General features: G+C 34.2%; 2 protein-coding genes across 2 annotated transcripts; one reads left to right on the plus strand and one right to left on the minus strand.

The window, feature by feature from the left end:
* The first annotated feature begins 328 nt into the window (after positions 1-328).
* LOC132606856 (probable protein phosphatase 2C 4) lies at positions 329-3,257 on the plus strand. Its single transcript, XM_060320517.1, has 4 exons — positions 329-2,055; positions 2,147-2,260; positions 2,408-2,672; positions 2,748-3,257. Exons 1-4 carry the CDS (start codon positions 706-708, stop codon positions 2,861-2,863), a joined length of 1,845 nt encoding a protein of 614 aa, XP_060176500.1. The 5' UTR covers positions 329-705; the 3' UTR covers positions 2,864-3,257.
* Positions 3,258-11,437: 8,180 nt separating this feature from the next.
* On the minus strand, positions 11,438-21,188 carry LOC132606857 (pectin acetylesterase 5-like). Its single transcript, XM_060320518.1, has 12 exons — positions 20,876-21,188; positions 20,698-20,780; positions 19,183-19,312; positions 18,616-18,695; positions 18,407-18,496; positions 17,928-18,052; positions 16,877-16,937; positions 16,018-16,071; positions 15,844-15,921; positions 15,654-15,759; positions 15,402-15,547; positions 11,438-11,998 (listed from the first exon to the last, which is right to left on the minus strand). Exons 1-12 carry the CDS (start codon positions 21,078-21,080, stop codon positions 11,885-11,887), a joined length of 1,272 nt encoding a protein of 423 aa, XP_060176501.1. The 5' UTR covers positions 21,081-21,188; the 3' UTR covers positions 11,438-11,884.
* Between the last annotated feature and the right edge of the window lie 348 nt (positions 21,189-21,536).

Genomic DNA, 21,536 nt, shown 5'->3' on the forward strand with positions numbered 1-21,536 from the left:
TTACCTTAGCCTTAAGCTAGAAAAAACTCCCAAATATTAAATACATGCTTAAAAAGTCAATGTCAACGCCCTTAATTTCTCCTACTCCTTCCCCATGAATCCATAGAAAAATTAAACATTTATAAAAACAAAAGTAAGAAAATAGTGAACTTCCCACCCAAAGGAGCATCCAATACAGTAGTTCTATCTATTATATATTACAATTTGTTTAAGATGTTTTAAAAATATTCTGTATTCGTATCCTATTGTATAGTGTTACATGAACTGAGACGGAAGGTGTAATAAGTACAATAACTAATATTCTTACTTTCATGTATGCAAAGTCAACTCCCCTAAGCTTTTTTGGCTCTCTTTCTCTCTCTATCCACTTTTTTCCTCTTCTTCTTGCGAATTTAAATGCTAAAGCCACACCACCTGTTATAAACTTTCAAATTTCAATCTTTATATTCCTCACTTCTCTCATGGCAGCTTTATTCTTATTCACTTTCAAATAGTGTTTCTCCATAACAATTCAAGCTGTTTATGCAGTACTACTATCTTTATTTTTATCCGTTTCCTTGAAGCAGAGTTTCTGTTTTTTTCTTGAAATATCTAACTTATGTCCTCCTCAATTGGTTAGGCACGAGCAACTAGCTGCTACAAGATTGGACGTCTATCTACCTCACTGAAAAATTGCTTGAATATTTTTAACTTATCAAATAGAAAATGGGAAACAGTATTGGGAAGTTGAAGTTCTGTTTTGCAGGAGATGTTGGAGAAATATCGAAAAGACGCCACGATATTGGTGTAGACCTATATGATAGTCTTGACAAAGGATTAGGCCATTCTTTTTGCTACATATTGCATGATTCATCATCCAAGAATCATCCTTTTCTAGACGACTCTTCTTCTTCCACCACTACCACTATCTCCAGTACCAGCTCCAGCACCAGCCACACAACGGCGTTTCGCACCATCTCTGGCGCCTCTATCTCAGCCAACACGTCCACTACGCCTCTCTCCACCGCCCTCGTGGACGTCTGTAATTCCAATACTTGCATTGAGAAGTCTTCGGCTTTTGAGAGTTCTCAGTGGTTTTCTTCCTTCCCTCTTCAGCCAATTCCCAGGAGGTCAATCCCCTCAGTCTGTTCGGGCCCTATTCCCCGAGTTTCTGTCTCGGGCTCAGGCCCGATCGAGAGGGGATTCCTCTCAGGCCCAATAGAGCGGAGCTTCACCTCAGGCCCGTTGGACAATCAGTATGATCATCAGCTCCAGAGGTACAAACCTGAGTCTAGTAAATGGGATTTGGTTAGGAATTTAAAGAAAGTTTTGTCAAGCTCTTTTTTGGGGTTTCAAGAAATGAATTTAGGAGAGAAGAATAATGAAATTAATGGCAATCTTTTGAGTAGTGAAAACAGTTTGGATGGAGATGATGTGGATAATGACTTAATTAGAAGTCAAAATCTGCAGTGGGCTCAGGGGAAAGCTGGGGAAGACAGAGTGCATGTAGTGATTTCTGAGGAACATGGATGGGTATTTGTTGGGATTTATGATGGATTTAATGGACCTGATGCTACTGATTTTTTATTGAAAAATCTTTACTCAAATGTCTTCAAAGAACTCAAAGGATTGCTATGGAATGACAAGTTAGAAACCACCGAAAATCTCATGTGTAACGAGGAATTTGATCAATCGAATTTGAAGGAGAAATTGGACAATTCAGGAGGTCACCATTTAGATGTGTTGAAGGCGTTATCAGAGGCACTGAGGAAAGCCGAGGCATCATATTTGGAGATAACAGACACGACGGTGAGCGAGAGCCCCGAGTTAGCTTTAATGGGATCTTGTGTTTTAGTGATGTTGATGAAAGGCAAGGATGTATACTTGATGAATGTTGGAGATAGTAGAGCAGTTTTGGCTCAAAATCCTGAACCCGATTGTGCAATTGGTAATTTGGAACGGATAATAGAGGAGAGTCGAAATAGCATTGATGCACTTTATGGAGTTGATTCAGACAGAAAACACAATCTTAGTTCTTGTCAACTCACTATGGACCATAGTACATCTGTTAAAGAGGTACATCTACATAAGCCATTGAACAAATAATTCAATATTTTGCTGTTTCATAGTAGAAAAATTCTCATACTGGTCTTGTCAATTGTTGCAGGAAGTTCTTAGGATTAAAAGTGAGCATCCAAGTGATACTTCTGCTATTAAAAATGATAGAGTGAAAGGTTCATTAAACGTTACTCGAGCTTTTGGTGCAGGCTTTCTTAAACAGGTATTCTTAACGTTTATGTTACACTTTTCGTGTCTATGACCATAAGTCATAACAATGTGTGACATGCCCAACTTCATTGAAATTATCAGTCTATTTACAAGTTTTTGTCGTCATGTTAATGTCATTTCTGCTTGTGTTATTTGACAGCCCAAATGGAATAATGCACTTCTAGGGGTCTTCAGAATAGACTACGTTGGAAGTTCGCCGTATATCAACTGTATACCATCAGTATACCACCACAGACTTAGCCCAAGAGACAGATTTCTGATCTTATCATCCGATGGACTCTACCAATACTTTACCAATGAAGAAGCAGTCTCTGAAGTTGAGACCTTCATGTCTATATTCCCCGAGGGCGATCCCGCCCAACATCTTGTTGAAGAAGTGTTATTTAGAGCTGCAAAGAAAGCTGGTAAATATCTGTATTTATGAGTATTAATTTCTCATAGAAATCAAAATAAAAAAAAATTGTTCTCCGATTTTGCAGGCATGGACTTCCACGAGTTGCTTGATATACCACAAGGGGATCGTAGGAAGTACCACGATGATGTCTCGATTATCATTATATCGTTCGAAGGAAGGATATGGAGATCATCTGTGTAAATCAACTGTATAAATGACGACTTTTTTGTGGGATATTGTAAGTGGGGCACAGAGTGGCCTTCCAGCCACGATCCATTGAGATTCAGCCTTTTGTTGCTCCGATTTGTCTCTAAAAAAAAAGACTTTTGTCGCCCTTATCTACATAAAAAGAATACACTCAGAAAATTCAAGACTAGCTTGCTCATTAACTTTTGTTACCCAACTGATGTTTGTTGCTAGGGGATTGTAAAAGGCGCCAAAGAAGTTGTCCCTTTTTCCCATCAAATGTAATATCTTAGGATATCTGTAAACAGAATATTGTGCCTCATTGTACATATATTCCTAGGTGTATCCATCACACAAGCTGATGCCTCAAAATAGACTCGACCGATTGGTCGAAAATTGTTTATTTTTCTCCATACTTTTGGTCTACTTTCAGATTATACAAATCTCGTACTTACTTTTTTGAAACATATTATAAGTTATCCAATAAGAATCTTCCGGGAGGAATCAAGGTATTAGGATAATGTATGGCATAATGTTAAAAGCTACGGAAATGACAAAGAGGGAATGGTTGGAATTAGAAGTGCTGGTGGAATTCTTTTGCCACTCCTATATCCATATGTTTTTGGGGGGAATATAAATTCAAAATATAACAACTAATTGTTGGTGAAAGCTTGAACTATACTAGTGATTTTGTCCACCATTTCAAACAGCTTCCTCGTTTACTTTTGCTCATTGTCTAATCATGAATGATCCTACTAGACCAAGTTGTCTAACTAAACTTGCCTAATATTGGTCATCACCAATGATTACGAAACTGGTGAAAATCATGAGACATCAGTAGTGGCGAAACTGCGATTTTCATTAATGAAATTTAAAATATGATGAAGTACATATATAATGTTAAGGGAATTAGTATATATACATAGAATTAACGTATACGGTGAAGGGGTGTCAATCGACTCCCTTTGGACAAGTCTAGATTTGTCGTAAGAGATCAGGGCTCAAATATCAGTAGGCTGGGCGGAGCCAGGGGTGAAAGGGGTTCTTAATCGGAAAATTACACTTTGTATATAAGGTGTATTTTTATTTTTTATTTTTTATGTATGTATATATATATTAGATGTTGAATTCACTAGACTTCTTGGTGTGTTTACATTTTTTATATTTTGAATTCCCTTGATGAAAATCCTATCTCTACCACTGACCTCGTAGTTGTGCTGACAAAGAGGTAGTAGATATGTGACGAAATAGTCAAGATGCGTGCAGACTGACGCACACGATATTGTTATTAGAATATTAATACTTGTGTTGATAAGAGGTAGTAGATGCAGGCCAAAACAGCTCAAATGCGTACAAACTGACCCAAACAGTATTGTTATAAAAATAAAAAATTGGTCATCACCAATCTGGTTAGTTTGTGGAAACTTTGAATTGAAATTAAATACTTTAAGACAATCTGACAGCACAGTTTACTAATTTGTGTTCATTTATTGAAAGGCCTCGAAAGATCACTTAGACCAAATGCTCTTGGAATTCAAATTTCAAGATCCACTATAATTGTCCAGTTGAGGAAGACTTTCATTACTTAATCCTCTTGTACTCCATAAATGGAAAGTAGTCGGCCGAAAATGGAGATAGTCAATTAAGCTCATGATTGTCCCCAAAAATAATAATTTAGCACACGATTTTCTATAACCATGCATAGCCAATTAAGTTCTTGATATTCAATAAACCTACGCGTTTTCTTTCGCTAATCCAATCCACTGAAAGAGAGAAGAGAGAATAATACAGCCATATAATATGAGTCATAGTTTGTGACAGATGAAAAATTGTGAAAGTAGATAAATATAGTTAGAAAAACAGTAGAACCTGACATGTTTTTTTCAAATACTAGTAATAATGTGGTGTTACTACGCAGCATGACTTGTTAGAAAGAAACAAACAACACGGTAAGTGGTTGACCCAAAGGCCAAAGCTATATCAGACAAAAAGCTTACATAATTAGCCAGCATTGCTTTTAGTACTCTCTCTCTCTCTTTTTTGGTTGTGAATGGTCAGTGCTGATAATATAAACGGAAGAATGATCAAGAGGTGTGGTGAGATAATTGGATTTCTTCCCTATTAATCAAACGTATAGATTAGAGCACCGGGGAATGAATTTTTTTGATAGGCAGAGGTGGGTCCAAATTTAAACCTTATGAGTTTTGAATTTTAGAATAATATATTTTTTTTTTAATTTGAAATATGTACATTTTAGTGAATTATACAACACAAATATAGGGTTTAGGATTGTAAATTGCCTTCTAGCTCCATAGCTTATTGGTAGGGAGCCATCTCCCTTAGTGAACCTATCGAAAAAAGTCTAGTTTAATCAGGTCAGTGAGTTTCTTGTACCGAATGATTGAATCATAAACAAATTCCGGCACAAATTCAGATTAATCAAGTCTAAAATGGATACAAGACATCAGATGAAAAAACATAAAAGAAAAAAAGAGCATAAATAAATAAAATATATAAGGGAAGAAAAACAAAAGAAAGGAAAAGGATTTGATTTGGTTTCAATTTCATCCATACAAATATGAAAACGTTGCGATTATGAGATGAGATGCATGAACATGGAGGGAAAACTTAAGCTACGTGAAAACTGAAGATTTATTTATTGCTCAGTTACTTGTGGTTTTGGCAACTCTAGTATCTCGTGACATTAATCATGAATCATGAACTGGACATAGAGTTTTAAAAATTTAGTGAACTGTCAACACAAACTGAAAATAAATAAATGTTCAAAGTATACTAGTATAGAGGAGTTGGTTTTGATCTTTTGACTATCACCATCCATCACTCACTGGAAAATACCTTGGCTGGAACGTACTAGCAGAGTGATAGTGATATTCTTGCACCTATGAAAATAGGCAAAAGAAAAAAGAAAAAAGAAAAAAAAATCGTAGAGTTACAATTGTATATGTATATGTTATATGATTTTTGCATGTTCCTAATTGATCCAAAATTTCGGGTGGATGGTTGAACTTTGACCGAAATTACAGTTGAAATTTGCTGAACAAGGGAAAAGGATAATTCATAAGATCTTTTGAAATTTCCATTTAAGAAGTTATTCAATTTAATTATTTTTATTTCTATTTTCACTATTGAAACTAAAGAAGTGATCGATGAAGGATCTTGTCTCCAACTCTTCAGTATAAATAAAAAGGAAAGAACAGGAGCGCAAAATAAATGAGATGAAGTACACATTACTTATTGTAAAGATCACAGATCAAATTTTCAGATTTTAATTTACAATTATGCACATTATAGGGAAGAAAAAATAATAATTTATCCTTGTAATTACACTTGGGTCTAACTCAACCCCAAAAGCTTAGCTCAAGAGGATTGCCTAAGTCCATAAGCAAATCACTAGTCCATTTCCCAACAAATGTGGAACTCTAACCTAGTCTAACAATTCTACTACCGGGACTCTCCGACGCGAATTCTGATTAATCAGGTTTGAAGACGGAACCGAACACTCAAAAATGGATTCAAAATTTAATTTTTTTTTGGTGCAACCTTTATATTCTTATCACTAAACTGCTTAAATCTTTGAAACAATATATATGCACACACCCTCCATGTCGAAAATGCTGAGTTGAACTCAGTAATAATAGTTATCCATCATTTCGACCACCGGTTAGAAAATCAAAAAACAAATGCAAGATTTAAAAGTTATTAAAATTTGAATCATACCATTTGAGCTTAATTTATTGGCATAAATTGTACAAAATGCACACTACTATCAAGTATCAATTGATCGTAAACTAAAGATACTCCTTGCATATTTTTTAACAATAAAACTACAAAAGCCTTATTAACTCTTAAATAGGGGTGCACATGGACCGGGTTGGTTCGGATTTTTTAAACACCAAACCAAATCAATTGCGTCGGGTTTTAAAATTTATACACCAAACCAAACCAATAAAATTCGGGTTTTTCAATCTCGGGTTTTCTCGGGTTGTTCGGTTTTCTCGGGTTTTTCGGGTTGTTTGGTTTTCTCGGGTTTTTCAGGGTTTTTTTTCGGAATAGTCTTGATACAAAATATATAACTTTTACTTCAAATATTTCTTTAGTTCTAGTAAGATACAATTATATAATTAAGGTGTTTCTTAAGAAAATAACACAAAATGTGAGAAGAGTGATGACATTGTATTAAAATATTCAACAAAAGCTAATGCAAATCGGTTAAAATAAATATTGCTAATTAACAAGCCATAAAAGAAAATGACCATAATCTAAAAATACTAAGTCATGCTAAAATAAGTATTACTTACATGACAAAGTAAAAAACTTAAGTTATGTATTTTACCCCGTAAATCAATTATGCAAAGCTAAAGAATAGATATCCAACATTATTGTCATTCCTAGTGATAAATTAAATTTCTTTTGTTAGGATTAGTGTTGAGTTGGTTTTGGTTTGGAATTTATTTGAGTTACTAACATCCATAGGATATAAAATTTATTGACATTCAAAATTCTAAGTTCAAGCTTGAATAATATGATAATAGATAAAAAATTACGAAAAAATTTAAGAAATATTTATAAATTACTTTACAAATAAATATTTTTATGTATAAAATGTTTTAAAAGTTGAATACATGTAATGTCGGGTTGATTTGGTTCGGTTTGACTTTTTTTAGTTAAAACCAAACCAAACCAATTATGGTCGGGTTTTTTTTTTCCAACACCAAACCAAGTCAAACCAAACCATTAGTCGGGTTTTTTTCTCGGTTTGACTCAGTTTATCGATTTGGTGCGATTTGTCGGTTTACTTTGTACACCCCTAGTCTTAAAGATTCTTCAAAATAAAAATGATTTCATCATCTCCTATCCAACATGGTTTTTGGTTTGTATACGCATTAGTGAATCAATTCTAGGATAATTTCTTGGGAAAAGGGTCCCAATTGGATTATTTTGGATTTGTTCGAGCGCAAATTGCAAAGTCAGAGAGATAACACATATTTTATGTTTAAGAAACTCCTAATTGGCTGTAGCCTCAAATTAAAAGATTGGAAGAACCAAATCTGACATCCACTTTCTATAAGATCAAACCAACTCCTGAAATATTTGCACTTGCTGGCTTGGCATTTATACTGTATGTAGTTGGATTAAATTTATATTCTAAGTACCATGACATAGCTTTGCCTAAGCCTAAATCATACTAGTATTTTCATATTATAGAAGTTCCACAAAAGTCGCTTTTTATCCACCAAAGGACACAAAAACATTATTTTTAGAGAAAAACTCCGTCCTATTATAATTTGGGAGATTCAATCCTTTTATTTATCTTGACCAATGACCACAAATGAAATATAACTACTGTTGATATTATAGGGTACTGCCCCATTTACAAGAGGTGAATAAGAAGGGTTCGGCTTCGCTCCATTAGCCTTTGCTCAAGTAATATAAAATTTTGAATCTATTAATTATATATTTATCATATTCATTTACTCAGTGTTTATTAATTATTTCTTCTTTTTGAATTTGATTCTATTGTTCAACATTAACACTTATAAAAAAAATACAATCAAAATAGAAAATAATTTAGAAAGCAATCCCAACCTTTCATGTTTATAAGTCCATTTGTCAACTATCCGGAGGTACATTGATAATTACTTGAGCAAAGATTAATGGAGCGAAGTCGAACCTTATAAAGAATACAACCAAAATAGAAAATAAGCTAGAAAGTGATCCCAACCTTTGATACTTATAAGTCCATGTGTCAGCCATCCGGAGATGCATCGATAATTACTTGAGCAAAGACTAGTGGAGCAGAGTTCAACCCGAATAAGAAATACCTAATTGTCACTTGTAATATATTGAAATTTTCACTTCTTTAAAAATGATTATTTGGTTTTAGATAAATAGTAAAAGATTTCAAATGGGAAAATTAAAGCTTTCCGGCGCTTTACTTGTTTACTTTGGCATTTTCCTCTGCAGCGTCAACGCTAAAGGATGTTGGAATTTTTTCATTGGTTATGGTTTGACATCCATTTTTTATTCTTGCCTTAATCTAAATCTCTTGCTAAGAATTAAATTATTTTTCTGTAATACTTTACAAATGTTTTCAGTATACAACTTTTTTAAAGAGAGACATTTACTTGACCATGATTAAATGCAACAACATATATACCCAGTGAAGTCCCACTGGTAAGGTCAGGGGAGAGTGGTGTGTACACAACCTTACCCCCACCTTGAGAAGGTGGAGAAGTTGTTTCCGAGAGCTAATCAGATATGAATAGGAAATACAGTAGAGAAGAAGAAGTCATATTGAAAATAATGGAGAAAAGATAACTAGCAACAACAAATAATACGATAACTGAAGTAAATGAAATAATAGGAAACTAGACGACACTCGATTACCTACTAACCTTCTACCCTAATCCTCGACCTCCAAATCTTTCTATCTAGGGTCATGTCCTCGATAAGCTGCAGTTTGTCATGTCTTGTCTAATCACCTCTCCCCAATACTCATTCGGCCTACCTCTACCTCTCTTCAGACCCACCATTAGGGGTGTACATGGACCGGGTTGGTTCGGATTTTTTAAACACCAAACCAAACCAATTGCGTCGGGTTTTAAAATTTATACACCAAACCAAACCAATAAAATTCGGGTTTTTCAACCTCGGGTTGTTCGGTTTTCTCAGATTTTTCGGATTTTCGGTTTTCTCAAGTTTTTCGGGTTTTTTTTCGGAATAGTCTTTATTCAAAACATATAACTTTTACTTCAAATATTTCTTTAATCCTAGTAAGATATAATTATATAATTAAGGTGTTTCTTAAGAAAATAACATAAAATGTGAGAAGAGCAATGATATTATATTAAAATATTCAATAAAAGCTAATATAATCGGTTAAAATAAATATTGCTAATTAACAAGCCATAAAAGAAAATGACCATAATCTAAAAATAATAAGTCATGCTAAAATAAGTATTAATTACATGACAAAGAAAAAAAAAACTTAAGTTATGTATTTTTACTCTCTAAATCAATTATGCAAAACTAAAGAATAGATATCCAACATTATTGTCATTCCTAGTGGTAAATTGAATTTCTTTTGTTAGGATTAGCGTTGCGTTGGTTTTGGTTTAGACTTTATTTAAGTTACTAACATCCATAGGATATAAAACTTATTAACATTCAAAATTTCAAGTTCAAGCTTGAATAATATGATAATAGATAAAAAATTACGAAAAAATTTAAGAAATATTTATAAATTACTTTACAAATAAATATTTTTATGTATAAAATATTTTAAAAATTGAATACATGTAATGTCGGGTTGGTTTGGTTCGGTTTGACCTTTTTTTGTTAAAACCAAACCAAACCAATTATGGTCAGGTTTTTTTTTCCAACACCAAACCAAGTCAAACCAAACCACTAGTCGGGTTTTTTTCTCGGTTTATCGGTTTGGTGCGGTTTGTCGGTTTACTTTGTACACCCCTACCCACCATGATTACATGATTCAAATAAAACATATCATGCATTTTTAGTGCATAAACTGATACATCATGTTCATCTATGTCTTTTCAGTTCCACAATAATATTTGGCTAGGGGTGTACAAAGTAAACCGACAAACCGCACCAAACCGATAAACCGAGTCAAACCGAAAAAAAAACCCGACTAGTGGTTTGGTTTGACTTGGTTTGGTGTTGAAAAAAAAAACCTGATCATAATTGGTTTGGTTTGATTTTAGCTAAAAAAAGTCAAACCGAACCAAATCAACCCGACATTACATGTATTCAATTTTAAAAATATTTATACATAAAAATATTTATTTGTAATGTAATTTATAAATATTTCTTAAATTTTTTCATAGTTTTTTTTATCTATTATCATATTATTCAAGCTTGAACTTAGAATTTTGAATGTGAATATGTTTTATATCCTATGGATGTTAGTAACTCATATAAAGTCCAAACAAAAACCAACTCAACACTAATACTAAAAAAAGAAATTCAATTTACCACTAGGAATGACAATAATGTTGGATTTCTATTCTTTAGTTTTACATAATTGGTTTAGAGAGTGAAAATACATAACTTAAGTTTTTTTTCTTGTCATGTAATTAATACTTATTAGCCGTACTTATTTTAGCATGACTTAGTATTTTTAGATTATGGTCATTTTCTTTATGGCTTATTAATTAGCAATATTTATTTTAACCGATTTTATTATCTTCTGTTGAATATTTTAATACAATGTCATCACTTTTCTCACATTTTGTGTTATTTTCTTATGAAACACCTTAATTACATAGTTATATTTTACTAAGACTAAAGAAATATTTTAAGTAAAAATTATATGTTTTGTATCAAGACTATTCCTAAAAAAAACCCGAGAAAACCGAATAACCCGAGAAAATCCGAGATTGAAAAACCCGAATTTTATTGGTTTGGTTTGGTGTATAAATTTAAAAACCCGACACAATTGGTTTGGTTTGGTGTTTAAAAATTCGAACCAACCCGGTCCATGTACACCCCTATTTGGCACCAAGATCAAGCAGACTATTGGACATCACCAAAATGTAGAAAAAAAGAGAGACGGAAAGAAAATCACGTTACCTTGCTGAACATTGTGTTTCTACAGAATTTAAGTAAACACGAAAATCACTCTCTCTTAATAAATCTGCAAATGTTTGATGCTACTTTACCAAAAAAGAAAAAGAAAAAAGGAATCTGAAAAAATGTACGGAACTCTGGCAAAAAAGAAACTATAGAAACATCATTTTGAAATAAAGTTCTTGATTTCAACAATGGAAAAAGTTACAGATATGAACTCCGCGCAAAAATTATGGCAGGTGAGCTTCACTATTAACCGTCAATTCCAGAATGCTCACAGTATGGAGAGAAAAACAAGAATACTCTGGCTGCATACCTTCATCCTATCTGCCTGAATCATGGTTTCCATAAATATCTCCCACAAGGTGTAGAGTAAAATGAGAGCACAAACATAAGATATCAGTAAACTTGCAGCAACAGGCCCTGTTATCCTCGAGTAAAATCCATGTGATAGCAAGTAGGATTGCATGGAAAGGTACAATCAATATGTTTTGCTGCTTTACGTTTGAAGTACCAGTCTCCTACAGCCTCTGCAATTGTCTGCTCGACAATCGGGAAAATAATCATCAATAACTGTTAGTTCAGTTTATTGCAGTAGAGACTCTGAAACGACTTCGGAAACATCACATCTTTTTAAATGTGTGTCTTAAGAATGCGAGATAACCAAGTTGTAAGAAAGATAGCTTAAGCTCTGTGTGCAGATGACTATCATAGACTAACTGATAGAAGAGCATTTAAGACCAGGACTGAACAGAACTTTGCCACAAAACTAAGTCGATTTTTCATTGACTTCAGACCTTGAAAAGGTCAAGGTAGATAAGACGTAGACAAGTTTCGAGAAAATAGCTAAAAGGAAATACATCATCTGAAACTCATTGCTAGAATAAGAAGACTTCGTAATCACAATGGTAGAGTTTTTACAATTTTATTTGAGAAAGATTGGTTTAAAAAGTCTCTGATAGGTGAACAATGTCATAAAATGTCATCTACAGAGATTATAGCTATTACTCAGAGCTAGGACATTCAGAATATATATATTCATTGAGAGTGCAGTAACATCAGGGGCGGAGCTACCCTTGTCCGAGGGGTGTCAACCGACACCCCTTCGCCGGAAAATTACATTGTATAGATAGGAGAAATTTTGATTTTATAGGTATGTCTACCAGTATTGACACCCCTTGACTCAAGTTGATGGCTTAGCGCACTGGCTAAGGGGTTACAAAGAGTTCCTAAGGTCGTGTGTTCAAACCTGGGTACCTACGTATCTACATTTTTTGACACCCCTTAATATGAATCTTGGCTCCGCCACTGAGTAACATAAGCTGTTATAGGTAGGGTTGTGATGTACAGGTGACGAAAAGTCACTGTAGTATATTTAAGTAGCTGTTTTTTTTATGACCTGAAAAATCTGATATCGTTCATGTCAGTTCATACCTAAGATAATTCCTCAAGAGGGCTTTGAAGCAAACTGGTTCGCCAAAAACCCACCGTTTACGGTTACATCTGGAGTAAAATATAGCATAACTGTAAAGGAGGACTAGGCAAGTTTTCTGTAAAAGAGGCATACAAGACTTCTAACATTTCCAAAAACCAGATTGACCACTAGCCATGATATGGAAAGTTAAGATCCCTTACAAAGCTTCTTGTTTTGTCTGGCTGCTAGCTAAGCAGGCTGTACTAACTCAGGAAAATCTCATGAAAAGGGGTTTTAATTTTAGTCCAAGGTGTTTCTTTTGTGGTGAAGAAGCAGAGACTGTTAGTCACCTCTTTATTCACTGCAAGACTACTTCAAATATGGAGTTCATTCATCAATTTGAAAGGGTTAACATGGATAATGCCTGAGAAAATTGTTCAAGTCCTGGAGATGTGGAATAGTTATGCCAACCTTTCTGGCCAAGAGAGATGGAGAATTATACCAAGCTGCTGGTGGTCTGTGTGGAGTGAAAGGAACCTTAGATGTTTTGAAAATAAGTGTAATTCTTTACAGAAGATGAAAATGAACTGTCTTGCTTTATTCTACTTTTGGTGTAAACAGGAGTATATGGAAGATCTAGAATCATTTATAGATGTCTTAGGTTCTATATAAGTTTTTGTTACAAGATTGAAGATCTTCTGAATACTCCTTTGTAACTATGAGACCTGTAACTGTTTGTGGCAGGTCTGATTTTTGGATAAATACAAGTGTTACCTTTTAAAAAAAAAAAAAAAAGCATAACCGTTCTCTAGGAAGATCTAACTTAAGCTTTTTAGGTCAAACTGCACATTAAGTTAGATGTTATTAACTTTTCGAGTGCCTCTTACTTTAGTTTCTAACAATTTAAATTTTCACAGACCATAATGTTTTCGCTGTTGGTGAACGGGTAAAAGGGTGGATCACAGTTAAATACCTTTTCTATATATGATACGAGTTAAGAGATTGAAGAGCAATTATAGAAAGTAACCGAGTGTTCCTAAGGATTGAATGAGAGAATCAATCCTGAATAGATGCACTGAAGCTCGAGGAGCTATGGAGATGTTGTGAATTTGAGAGAGAAGAATTGATATTGAGATTTCACTACTTGACTAAATGATTACAATTGAAATGAAATTCAGATTATATGCTAACCGAATGGGCGGGAAAGTTGGTTATGCCAACTATTCAAATCCTAACAGAATTTGGGAAACATGTGCGACTCATGTGCAGCAATTAACAGCCCAACTAACTCGACTAATGATGCTAGCATTTGCTTAACTACTAATCACAATGACTTAGCTCCCAATTACACCTCTTATTGGACTGAATTCAACTAATACATCAAAATAAGAAAGAGTAAATTTGAATCTAAATCTGGATCATATCAATATACCAATCACTTACCCATTTTGCTATCTCTAACTGTTAAGTGCATAGTGTACACATGTCAGTATGGTTTTTACCCATAACATGATGGGTAACTTACTAAAAGCTATCTGATAAAATTTGAACTACCTTCAGACCATAAAAAGAAAAGAAAAGGGCCAAAAATACCCCTAACCTATGGGAAAAGGCACACAAATACCCTCCATCCACTTATTGGTCTAAAAATACCCCTAACCTATTTCTTTGGTCCCCTCAAACTAACACCTTAAGTTTGATGACTTTTTTCTATTTAAAAAGTCACGTGGCTTATTATGATTGGCTGCATATATATTTAATTTAAAAGTTAAACCCACCCACTTTTAAACCCAAACCCTCTAACCCGTTTCTTTTACCCTAAACCCACAAAATTCTAAAGGTAAGTTCTCCTCCATTTAATGAACTTGACACTGAAACACATTTGTTCGTGTAGTTGAATCTGTGAATTCAATTTTTTTGACAAAGTAATCTGTCATTGTAATTGATCCAAAGAATTTCACTTTCTTAGTTAAATCGTTAATGGGATAAGAAGAGTTCTAGTCTGAAAATATTATTTTTCCTATCAAACTTATAATGAGAAACAAAGGGAGCACTACATCTGCTATCCTATTCTTAGACTTTTACGAGTAAAGGTTCTATAATGAATAGCTACAGAGATCGGCTCAGGAACTCACAGATTACTTTTGTCAAAAAAATTGAACTCACAGATTCAATACACGGACAGATATGTTTCAGCGTCGAGTTCATTAAAATGGAGGAGAACTTAATCTAATCGGGTCAGCGAGTTTGGGTTTAAAAATGGGTGGGGTTAACTTTTAAATAATATAATATATGCAGCAAATCATAATAAGCCATGTGGCTTTTTAAAATTGAAAAAAGCCATCAAACTTAGGTGTTAGTTTTAGGGGTATTCATGAGCCAAATAGTTTTAGGGGTATTCATGAGCCAAAAAGATAGGTTAGGGGTATTTTTAGACCAATAGGTGGATGAAGGGTATTTGTGAGCCATTTCCTATACGTTAGGGGTATTTTTGGCCCTTTCCTTAAATAGAATGAAGGGATAACTTACTTTGTTATTGATTTTCGGAGAACCAGGAGAATGCCATGTCTCAGTAATCCATGTTTGGCAATGTATAAAGCAAGAATTTATGAACATTCCCCCTTCTGGATTTTGGCTAAATCCATCAAGCGTTTTGATCAAAGAATTCCGGAATTCTGTGGATTTTGAATAATTTTGTAAGATGATAACTGAGAAAAGGCAATAACCAGTGCGAGAAAAGTGAAAATCGGTTTCTGAGGACTGTTATGACACTGTATTCACCTTGCAGGACTTCAAGCTGTTTGGAATTACAGTTATTAATATTTAGCTTGCATCTGACCCAGCTGCGCTGTGGATCTGATGAACCAGGTACCAAGATGTTTTGTATCTGGAAGTATAAACATTAAGTTAATAGAGCATTTGAAAAAAAAAAATTATTAACTAGAAGCTGAAACATGGATTGAAAACTTACTTGCCAAAAATCATATGCTGGGTTAACAAGGAAAACAGGGGTCTTTATGTTGCTTATAAATTCTTGAGGGAAAAAACACTGAGAATGAGGCCAACATAAAGTCACAGAAGAGAAAAAGCGAATTGCAAAAGAAGAAACATATTAGTCTTTCCACTATAAATGGAAAAAGGAAACCTTGTAGGGTTCCAATCTTGATGTGCAATCCTTCTTTAAACTTTTTGCCACACCCTGAGAAGGACCGAATTGCAATCAGGTTTGAGTGATAAATTAGAACAAATGCAATCAAGAAACAGTTTACACGTATAAATAGCTGATAACTACAGTAGTTGGAAAATGCTATAAAGAAACAGGTTCATAATCATAGGTAGATAATTCATAAACATTGTAATTTGTTCAAACAGCACTTTAGAAATTATGCCACTGATTAGTAACAATATTTTGTTGATCAAGCAGTGGCAATACAGCAGAAACATTGTTCCATCACCTGCAGAGAACCAATAAGAAGAAAACTAATTCACCATTCATATTCATGTGTTCTTATGATGCTTGTGCAACTGATGAGGGAAAACACCTTGTTCCCCTCTCCACACAAAAGTAAAACCTTAAATCATTGCATCACTTACGCAACTTCATGCAGTCTTTTCCCTTTTTGGGATTTCTATTCAACAATATCCATTTGCACATAAAAATGGCATAATACCACATCTACATTTCTATTCCATGTTTCTTGTTTCTCGTGGTCATATGGAACAAATTATGAAATGAAACAGTATCATCTATTCCATTCCAATTTGGATTAACTTTTCCTCATATCCTTACATCAATAATTTCTCCATCAACATCCTTTAGTAACGTCCATCTAATTACACCTGAGGATCATTAATTACATCAGAATATGACCAAAGCTTACAAGGAAGAAGGAATAAACATGTTGAGACGACTGATCACTGTCACAGAAGGAACAAAAGCACACGCACAAAAAAAAAAAAAAAATCTGAAACAGAAAATTAGTTTTTGAAATATGAAAAAAAACCTGGAGGTTAACAACATCTTGATAAAATCGCTCAATGGTGGGATTTCCAGCAACGTCCTTTCTGAAATAGTGAAAGCAATAATAGACTTACAGTTGATTCAAGTTTGGACTACAAGCTCAAGAAACCTAACACAGTTCTTAGAATGGGTACACCTCTACTTTATTGAAATGAGATTGTCAATCTCATTTTACAAATCTTACTGCAAACTTTTCGACAAAAAGAATCTTCCTCAATATTTGATTAGAGTACTTTCCTTTCTGCATTATTTTCATCATTGCTTTTTACTCTTGCTCTTCTTTCAAACCTGTTCTCGAGCCGAGGGTCTATCAGAAACAGCCTCTATATCCCCTCAAGGATAGGGGTAGGGTCTGCATACACCTCACCCTCCCCAGACCCCACTTGTGGGACTCTACTGGGTATGTTGTTGTTGTTGTAGTCTGAAATCTCAATATTTGAAAAAAAAAAAAAAAAAGGTTGCCCCTTTTGTACAAAATGATCAATATACCACGATGCTCCATAGTTTCCTCCTGCCTCAGTGAGTCAAATATTCTCTTCATTGAAATTTTGTCAACTATTGCAGTTTGAGATTCTGATCTGTTATGTTGAGCCAGTCCTCACTTATTATTAAGGTTTTAGCACGAGACTTTGCACCTTCAATTAATCTTTTTTCAGTTGTGGGTATATTAGGTCATTCAGTATTTCACACTCCATCCTTTCCTGGCTATCTTTTGGAGTACTATTTAAAAGCTTAAAACTATGTGCATATATATATATATATATTTACCTAATTTTAAGCACGGTCCTTTATTTATTTATTTTTCTCGGTTGCTTGCATATTAGCTCATTCATTAGCTAACATGTCATTATTTCCTGGCTATCTTTTCCAATGTACAACCAAAGAATTGATTAATTCCAAAATCACATTCTAGCTTTGAGAATATACCTGCTTCCGAGAACAGGTATAGTAATCATGTTTGAGAGTCAAGATCCAGAAATAGATATATTAGTGATTGGAACTTTTATATTCACAGTGTTATCTAGGAGACATACTCATTAAGGAAAAGACCTGCATCAACAAGGCACTTGACATTGGCATCCTTGGGTAAAATCTCTCGAAAGTCATCACAGTGTATGAGAGTTGCCAAACCTCCAGCAGAGCATCCCGAAAGAAGTGCCTGCAAGGTTAGGCATAAAAAGGTGAAAGTGTTGGACTTCTATGTCCAGTACTCCAATAAAAGCACTAACGACCTTTTTTTTCTGAGGAAGAAAAAGCGGTGATCCCTTCTTAGTGCACTTAGAAAGATATGGTATTGATTAGAACTATAATTCAGAATGGTGCACTCTTTTTTTCTTTTTCTTTTTCCCACTTTTTGAAGGTTGAGTTGAGTATCTGTTAGTTTTTACGATAGATACTTCAGAACAAACGAAAGAAATTAGCTGAACAAATGAGGGGGGAAAAACAAAGCAAATTATTTTATCTACCGAAACAAAAAACTAAAAATTCAATGAGATAAAGAGAGAAAAAATACCTGTTTAGCATTAGAAAGTCCTATTGACAAGAGTTCATCCATTACGGCTTCCCAAATAAGCTGGCCTCTGAAGAAGAGTTTTGTTCCATTCTGCCATAAATGATATAGATAACATAGATACTAAATGCTTTCTTTCCCTCATCTTCTTGATGGATGTCAGGGAAAGGACAATATTTTCATAGTCTTTAATAAACTCTCCATGAACTTACTTTAAATTCACTGTCTGGGTGTCCAGAAAAGGATCCGCCATCACAATAGCGTACCTTGGCTTTGTTCCAGTCAAAGAAATCTGAATAAAGTCAAATTGGCCAAACAAGTACTTAAGAACTCTTAATGAAGATCAAATACTAATAACTACACAGTCTTTTACAATAGTGAAACTAGTTCTCCTAGAAAGAAGAAAAGAAAAACTATGTAGTAGTTATTGAGATTCAAAAACAAAAAAGGATTCAAGTAACTAAGTTCCTGTTATTTCTCTTGCCAAACATGAATTTGTGGAGATGTTTAATTCATTGGCAACAGAAAAACATAAAATGATCATGAGCTATGTGTACTTGCAAATTTGATGTCTTCTTATTGTAGATACTAACACTGGAGGATCCAATCTTTAAGATAACACAACTATAAGCATAACGAAAATTTTGTAGCAAGATCATGATGATAACAATCATTGAACACGACATATCAAGGAGTTACATTCTTTTTCTTTTTTTTTTCCTTTTCTTTTTGATAAAGATCAAAAAGTCAATTCTTAAACCATCATCACTGTTAAGTACCTGGATTTTGTGATGGGACAGAGCTCAAAATCCCAAAGAACTGAACTTCATGCTCCATGAACCTTGAAGAACCCAATTTTGTTGTCTGGCGAAAAGAACATGATTCTATTGAGTTACACCAGCCTCCACCCTGAAATGCAAGATCAACAAAAACACAGTCAACAAATAAGAGAAAAAGCGGCAAAGCAGAATATTGACATATCACATCTGCAGGCTGTTTTTTTTTTTTTTTTTTGTGAAAATATTTTTTGTTACCGGGAACGATATGACTCAGCCTCTCTACCTCACAAAGGCAGGGGTAAGGTCTGCGTACATCCTACTCTTCCCAGAGCCATTACACCAGGTATGTTGTTGTTGTTGGGAACAATGTGACTCTAACTCAATACCTCTACCTATTTGGATACTATGTTGAAGTGTGTTACCACTCCATTTAAATTTAACAATTACAAGGGACAGATTTTATTTTAGTTAGTGAGCAACTTGATGAAGTTAATTGGACATGAAGCTGACCTCAATGTGAAGAACCCATTTATCAGACCTAGGTTAGTAAATAGCCGAGTGTTCTAGCGCCTTTATGTGGGAGGGACAGGGGGCTAGTCTCCTCTTCTCATTTTCTCTTTATTAGTAGTAGTATTACTGTTTAGTACTTGCGTAGTGTCTTGTACTTCGTTTTTATTGTTACTTGTTGCTTCATTGGTTGTGTCTATCTTGTCACTGTTCTATCGTTATTTTTTCTTTCTTTCGAACCTGTTTTGGTAATGCATTGTTGTGTGAGGGTTCTACCCCTCAAAAGGTAGGGCAAGGTATGCGTATTGTTACTTGTTGCTTCATTGGTTGTGTCTATCTTGTCACTGTTCTATCGTTATTTTTTCTTTCTTTCGAACCTGTTTTGGTAATGCATTGTTGTGTGAGGGTTCTACCCCTCAAAAGGTAGGGCAAGGTATGCGTATTGTTACTTGTTGCTTCATTGGTTGTGTCTATCTTGTCACTGTTCTATCGTTATTTTTTCGTTCTTTCGAACCTGTTTTGGTAATGCATTGTTGTGTGAGGGTTCTACCCCTCAAAAGGTAGGGCAAGGTATGCGTATTGTTACTTGTTGCTTCATTGGTTGTGTCTATCTTGTCACTGTTCTATCGTTATTTTTTCGTTCTTTCAAACCTGTTTTGGTAATGCATTGTTGTGTGAGGGTTCTACCCCTCAAAAGGTAGGGCAAGGTATGCGTACATCGTACTTTCTTCAGACCCCACCTGTGGGATTAGTATGCTGTTGATTAAGTTTAATGTTTTTTATCTGTTGGCTTCAAACACTATGCGCCACGTCATTAAATTGATATCGATAATACATTTTCCGGCTAAGAGTATATTTTGTGTGATATAGCAATAGTAAAGTAGCTTTTCTATTACAAAATATATATAAAGAAAAAGTAACTTTGTTGCACCATTTCCAATACTTTTTTGTAACAAGAAAAAAATTGACATTTTTTAACTCATTCCAATAGTTGATCAACTTACTAACCTCAATGTGAAGAACCCATTTATCAGACCCAGATCCAAAACCCCTCTGCAAATGATACCCAGGTAAGCTTCCATCTAAACAAACTGCAAAATTTTCACAAAAAACTCAATTTTCACCCACATATCCAAATACACTTAAAAAAAAAAATCCAAGAAAAGCATATTAAAGAGAAAATTACAGGCAGATTTTTGTTGAGCATTGCTTAAAGGAGTAAAGGGTATCCAATCATTGGTAGATGTAATTGAATTATTAGAGAATTTGTGAGAGTGGGAAATTAAAGAAAGTGTTAAAATTAGAATAGAAAGTGAAGTTGCTGCAATAGTCCACTCTTTTCTTGTCAATTTTTGCCACCATTTTAGGCCTTGAAATCTATGGTTTGCCATTGTTTGGTTCAACTTTTGATTTGGGATCAATATATTTTGGCACTGACTGTTATATACAACACAGAAGCAATAGTTGCTATATTTGTCTTTCCTTTTATTGGTTGGTAGGTGAAAGTCAATGAAATGGGTAACTGATTTTTCTAATTAAACTACTATATAGAACGGCCCAACACGAAAACTGAGTCAGTTTAGTAACAAAATTATGAAAATATTATTATATAGATACAATTATAATACAATCAATTCGAATATTTGCTATAGTCATATATTATTAGATACAATGGGTTGAGCTAGCTTTGATGAGCTTCTTGTCTTTCACGATTGAAGTGAAAGGTTCAAATTGCATTACTCCTCCTTTTGGTTTTTTTAATTTCTTCTGTTAATTTTCACTACATTTAACTGTACCATTGTATGAACTTATAACGACTCAATTTTGGATACACCAGACTCAGTTTT

The sequence above is a fragment of the Lycium barbarum genome, chromosome 8 (assembly GCF_019175385.1).
Source record: "Lycium barbarum isolate Lr01 chromosome 8, ASM1917538v2, whole genome shotgun sequence".
NCBI classification, from domain to species: Eukaryota; Viridiplantae; Streptophyta; class Magnoliopsida; order Solanales; family Solanaceae; genus Lycium; species Lycium barbarum.

Coding starts and splice junctions, on each gene's coding strand:
- LOC132606856 (XM_060320517.1), top strand. CDS start 706: ATGGGAAACAGTATTGGGAAGTTGAAGTTCTGTTTTGCAGGAGATGTT. Junction 2,056..2,146: donor ATAGTACATCTGTTAAAGAG/GTACATCTACAT, acceptor CAATTGTTGCAG/GAAGTTCTTAGGATTAAAAG. Junction 2,261..2,407: donor GTGCAGGCTTTCTTAAACAG/GTATTCTTAACG, acceptor GTTATTTGACAG/CCCAAATGGAATAATGCACT.
- LOC132606857 (XM_060320518.1), bottom strand. CDS start 21,080: ATGGCAAACCATAGATTTCAAGGCCTAAAATGGTGGCAAAAATTGACA. Junction 16,072..16,876: donor AAGATGTTGTTAACCTCCAG/GTTTTTTTTCAT, acceptor GGTCCTTCTCAG/GGTGTGGCAAAAAGTTTAAA. Junction 11,999..15,401: donor CTCCGAAAATCAATAACAAA/GTAAGTTATCCC, acceptor ATTGTCGAGCAG/ACAATTGCAGAGGCTGTAGG.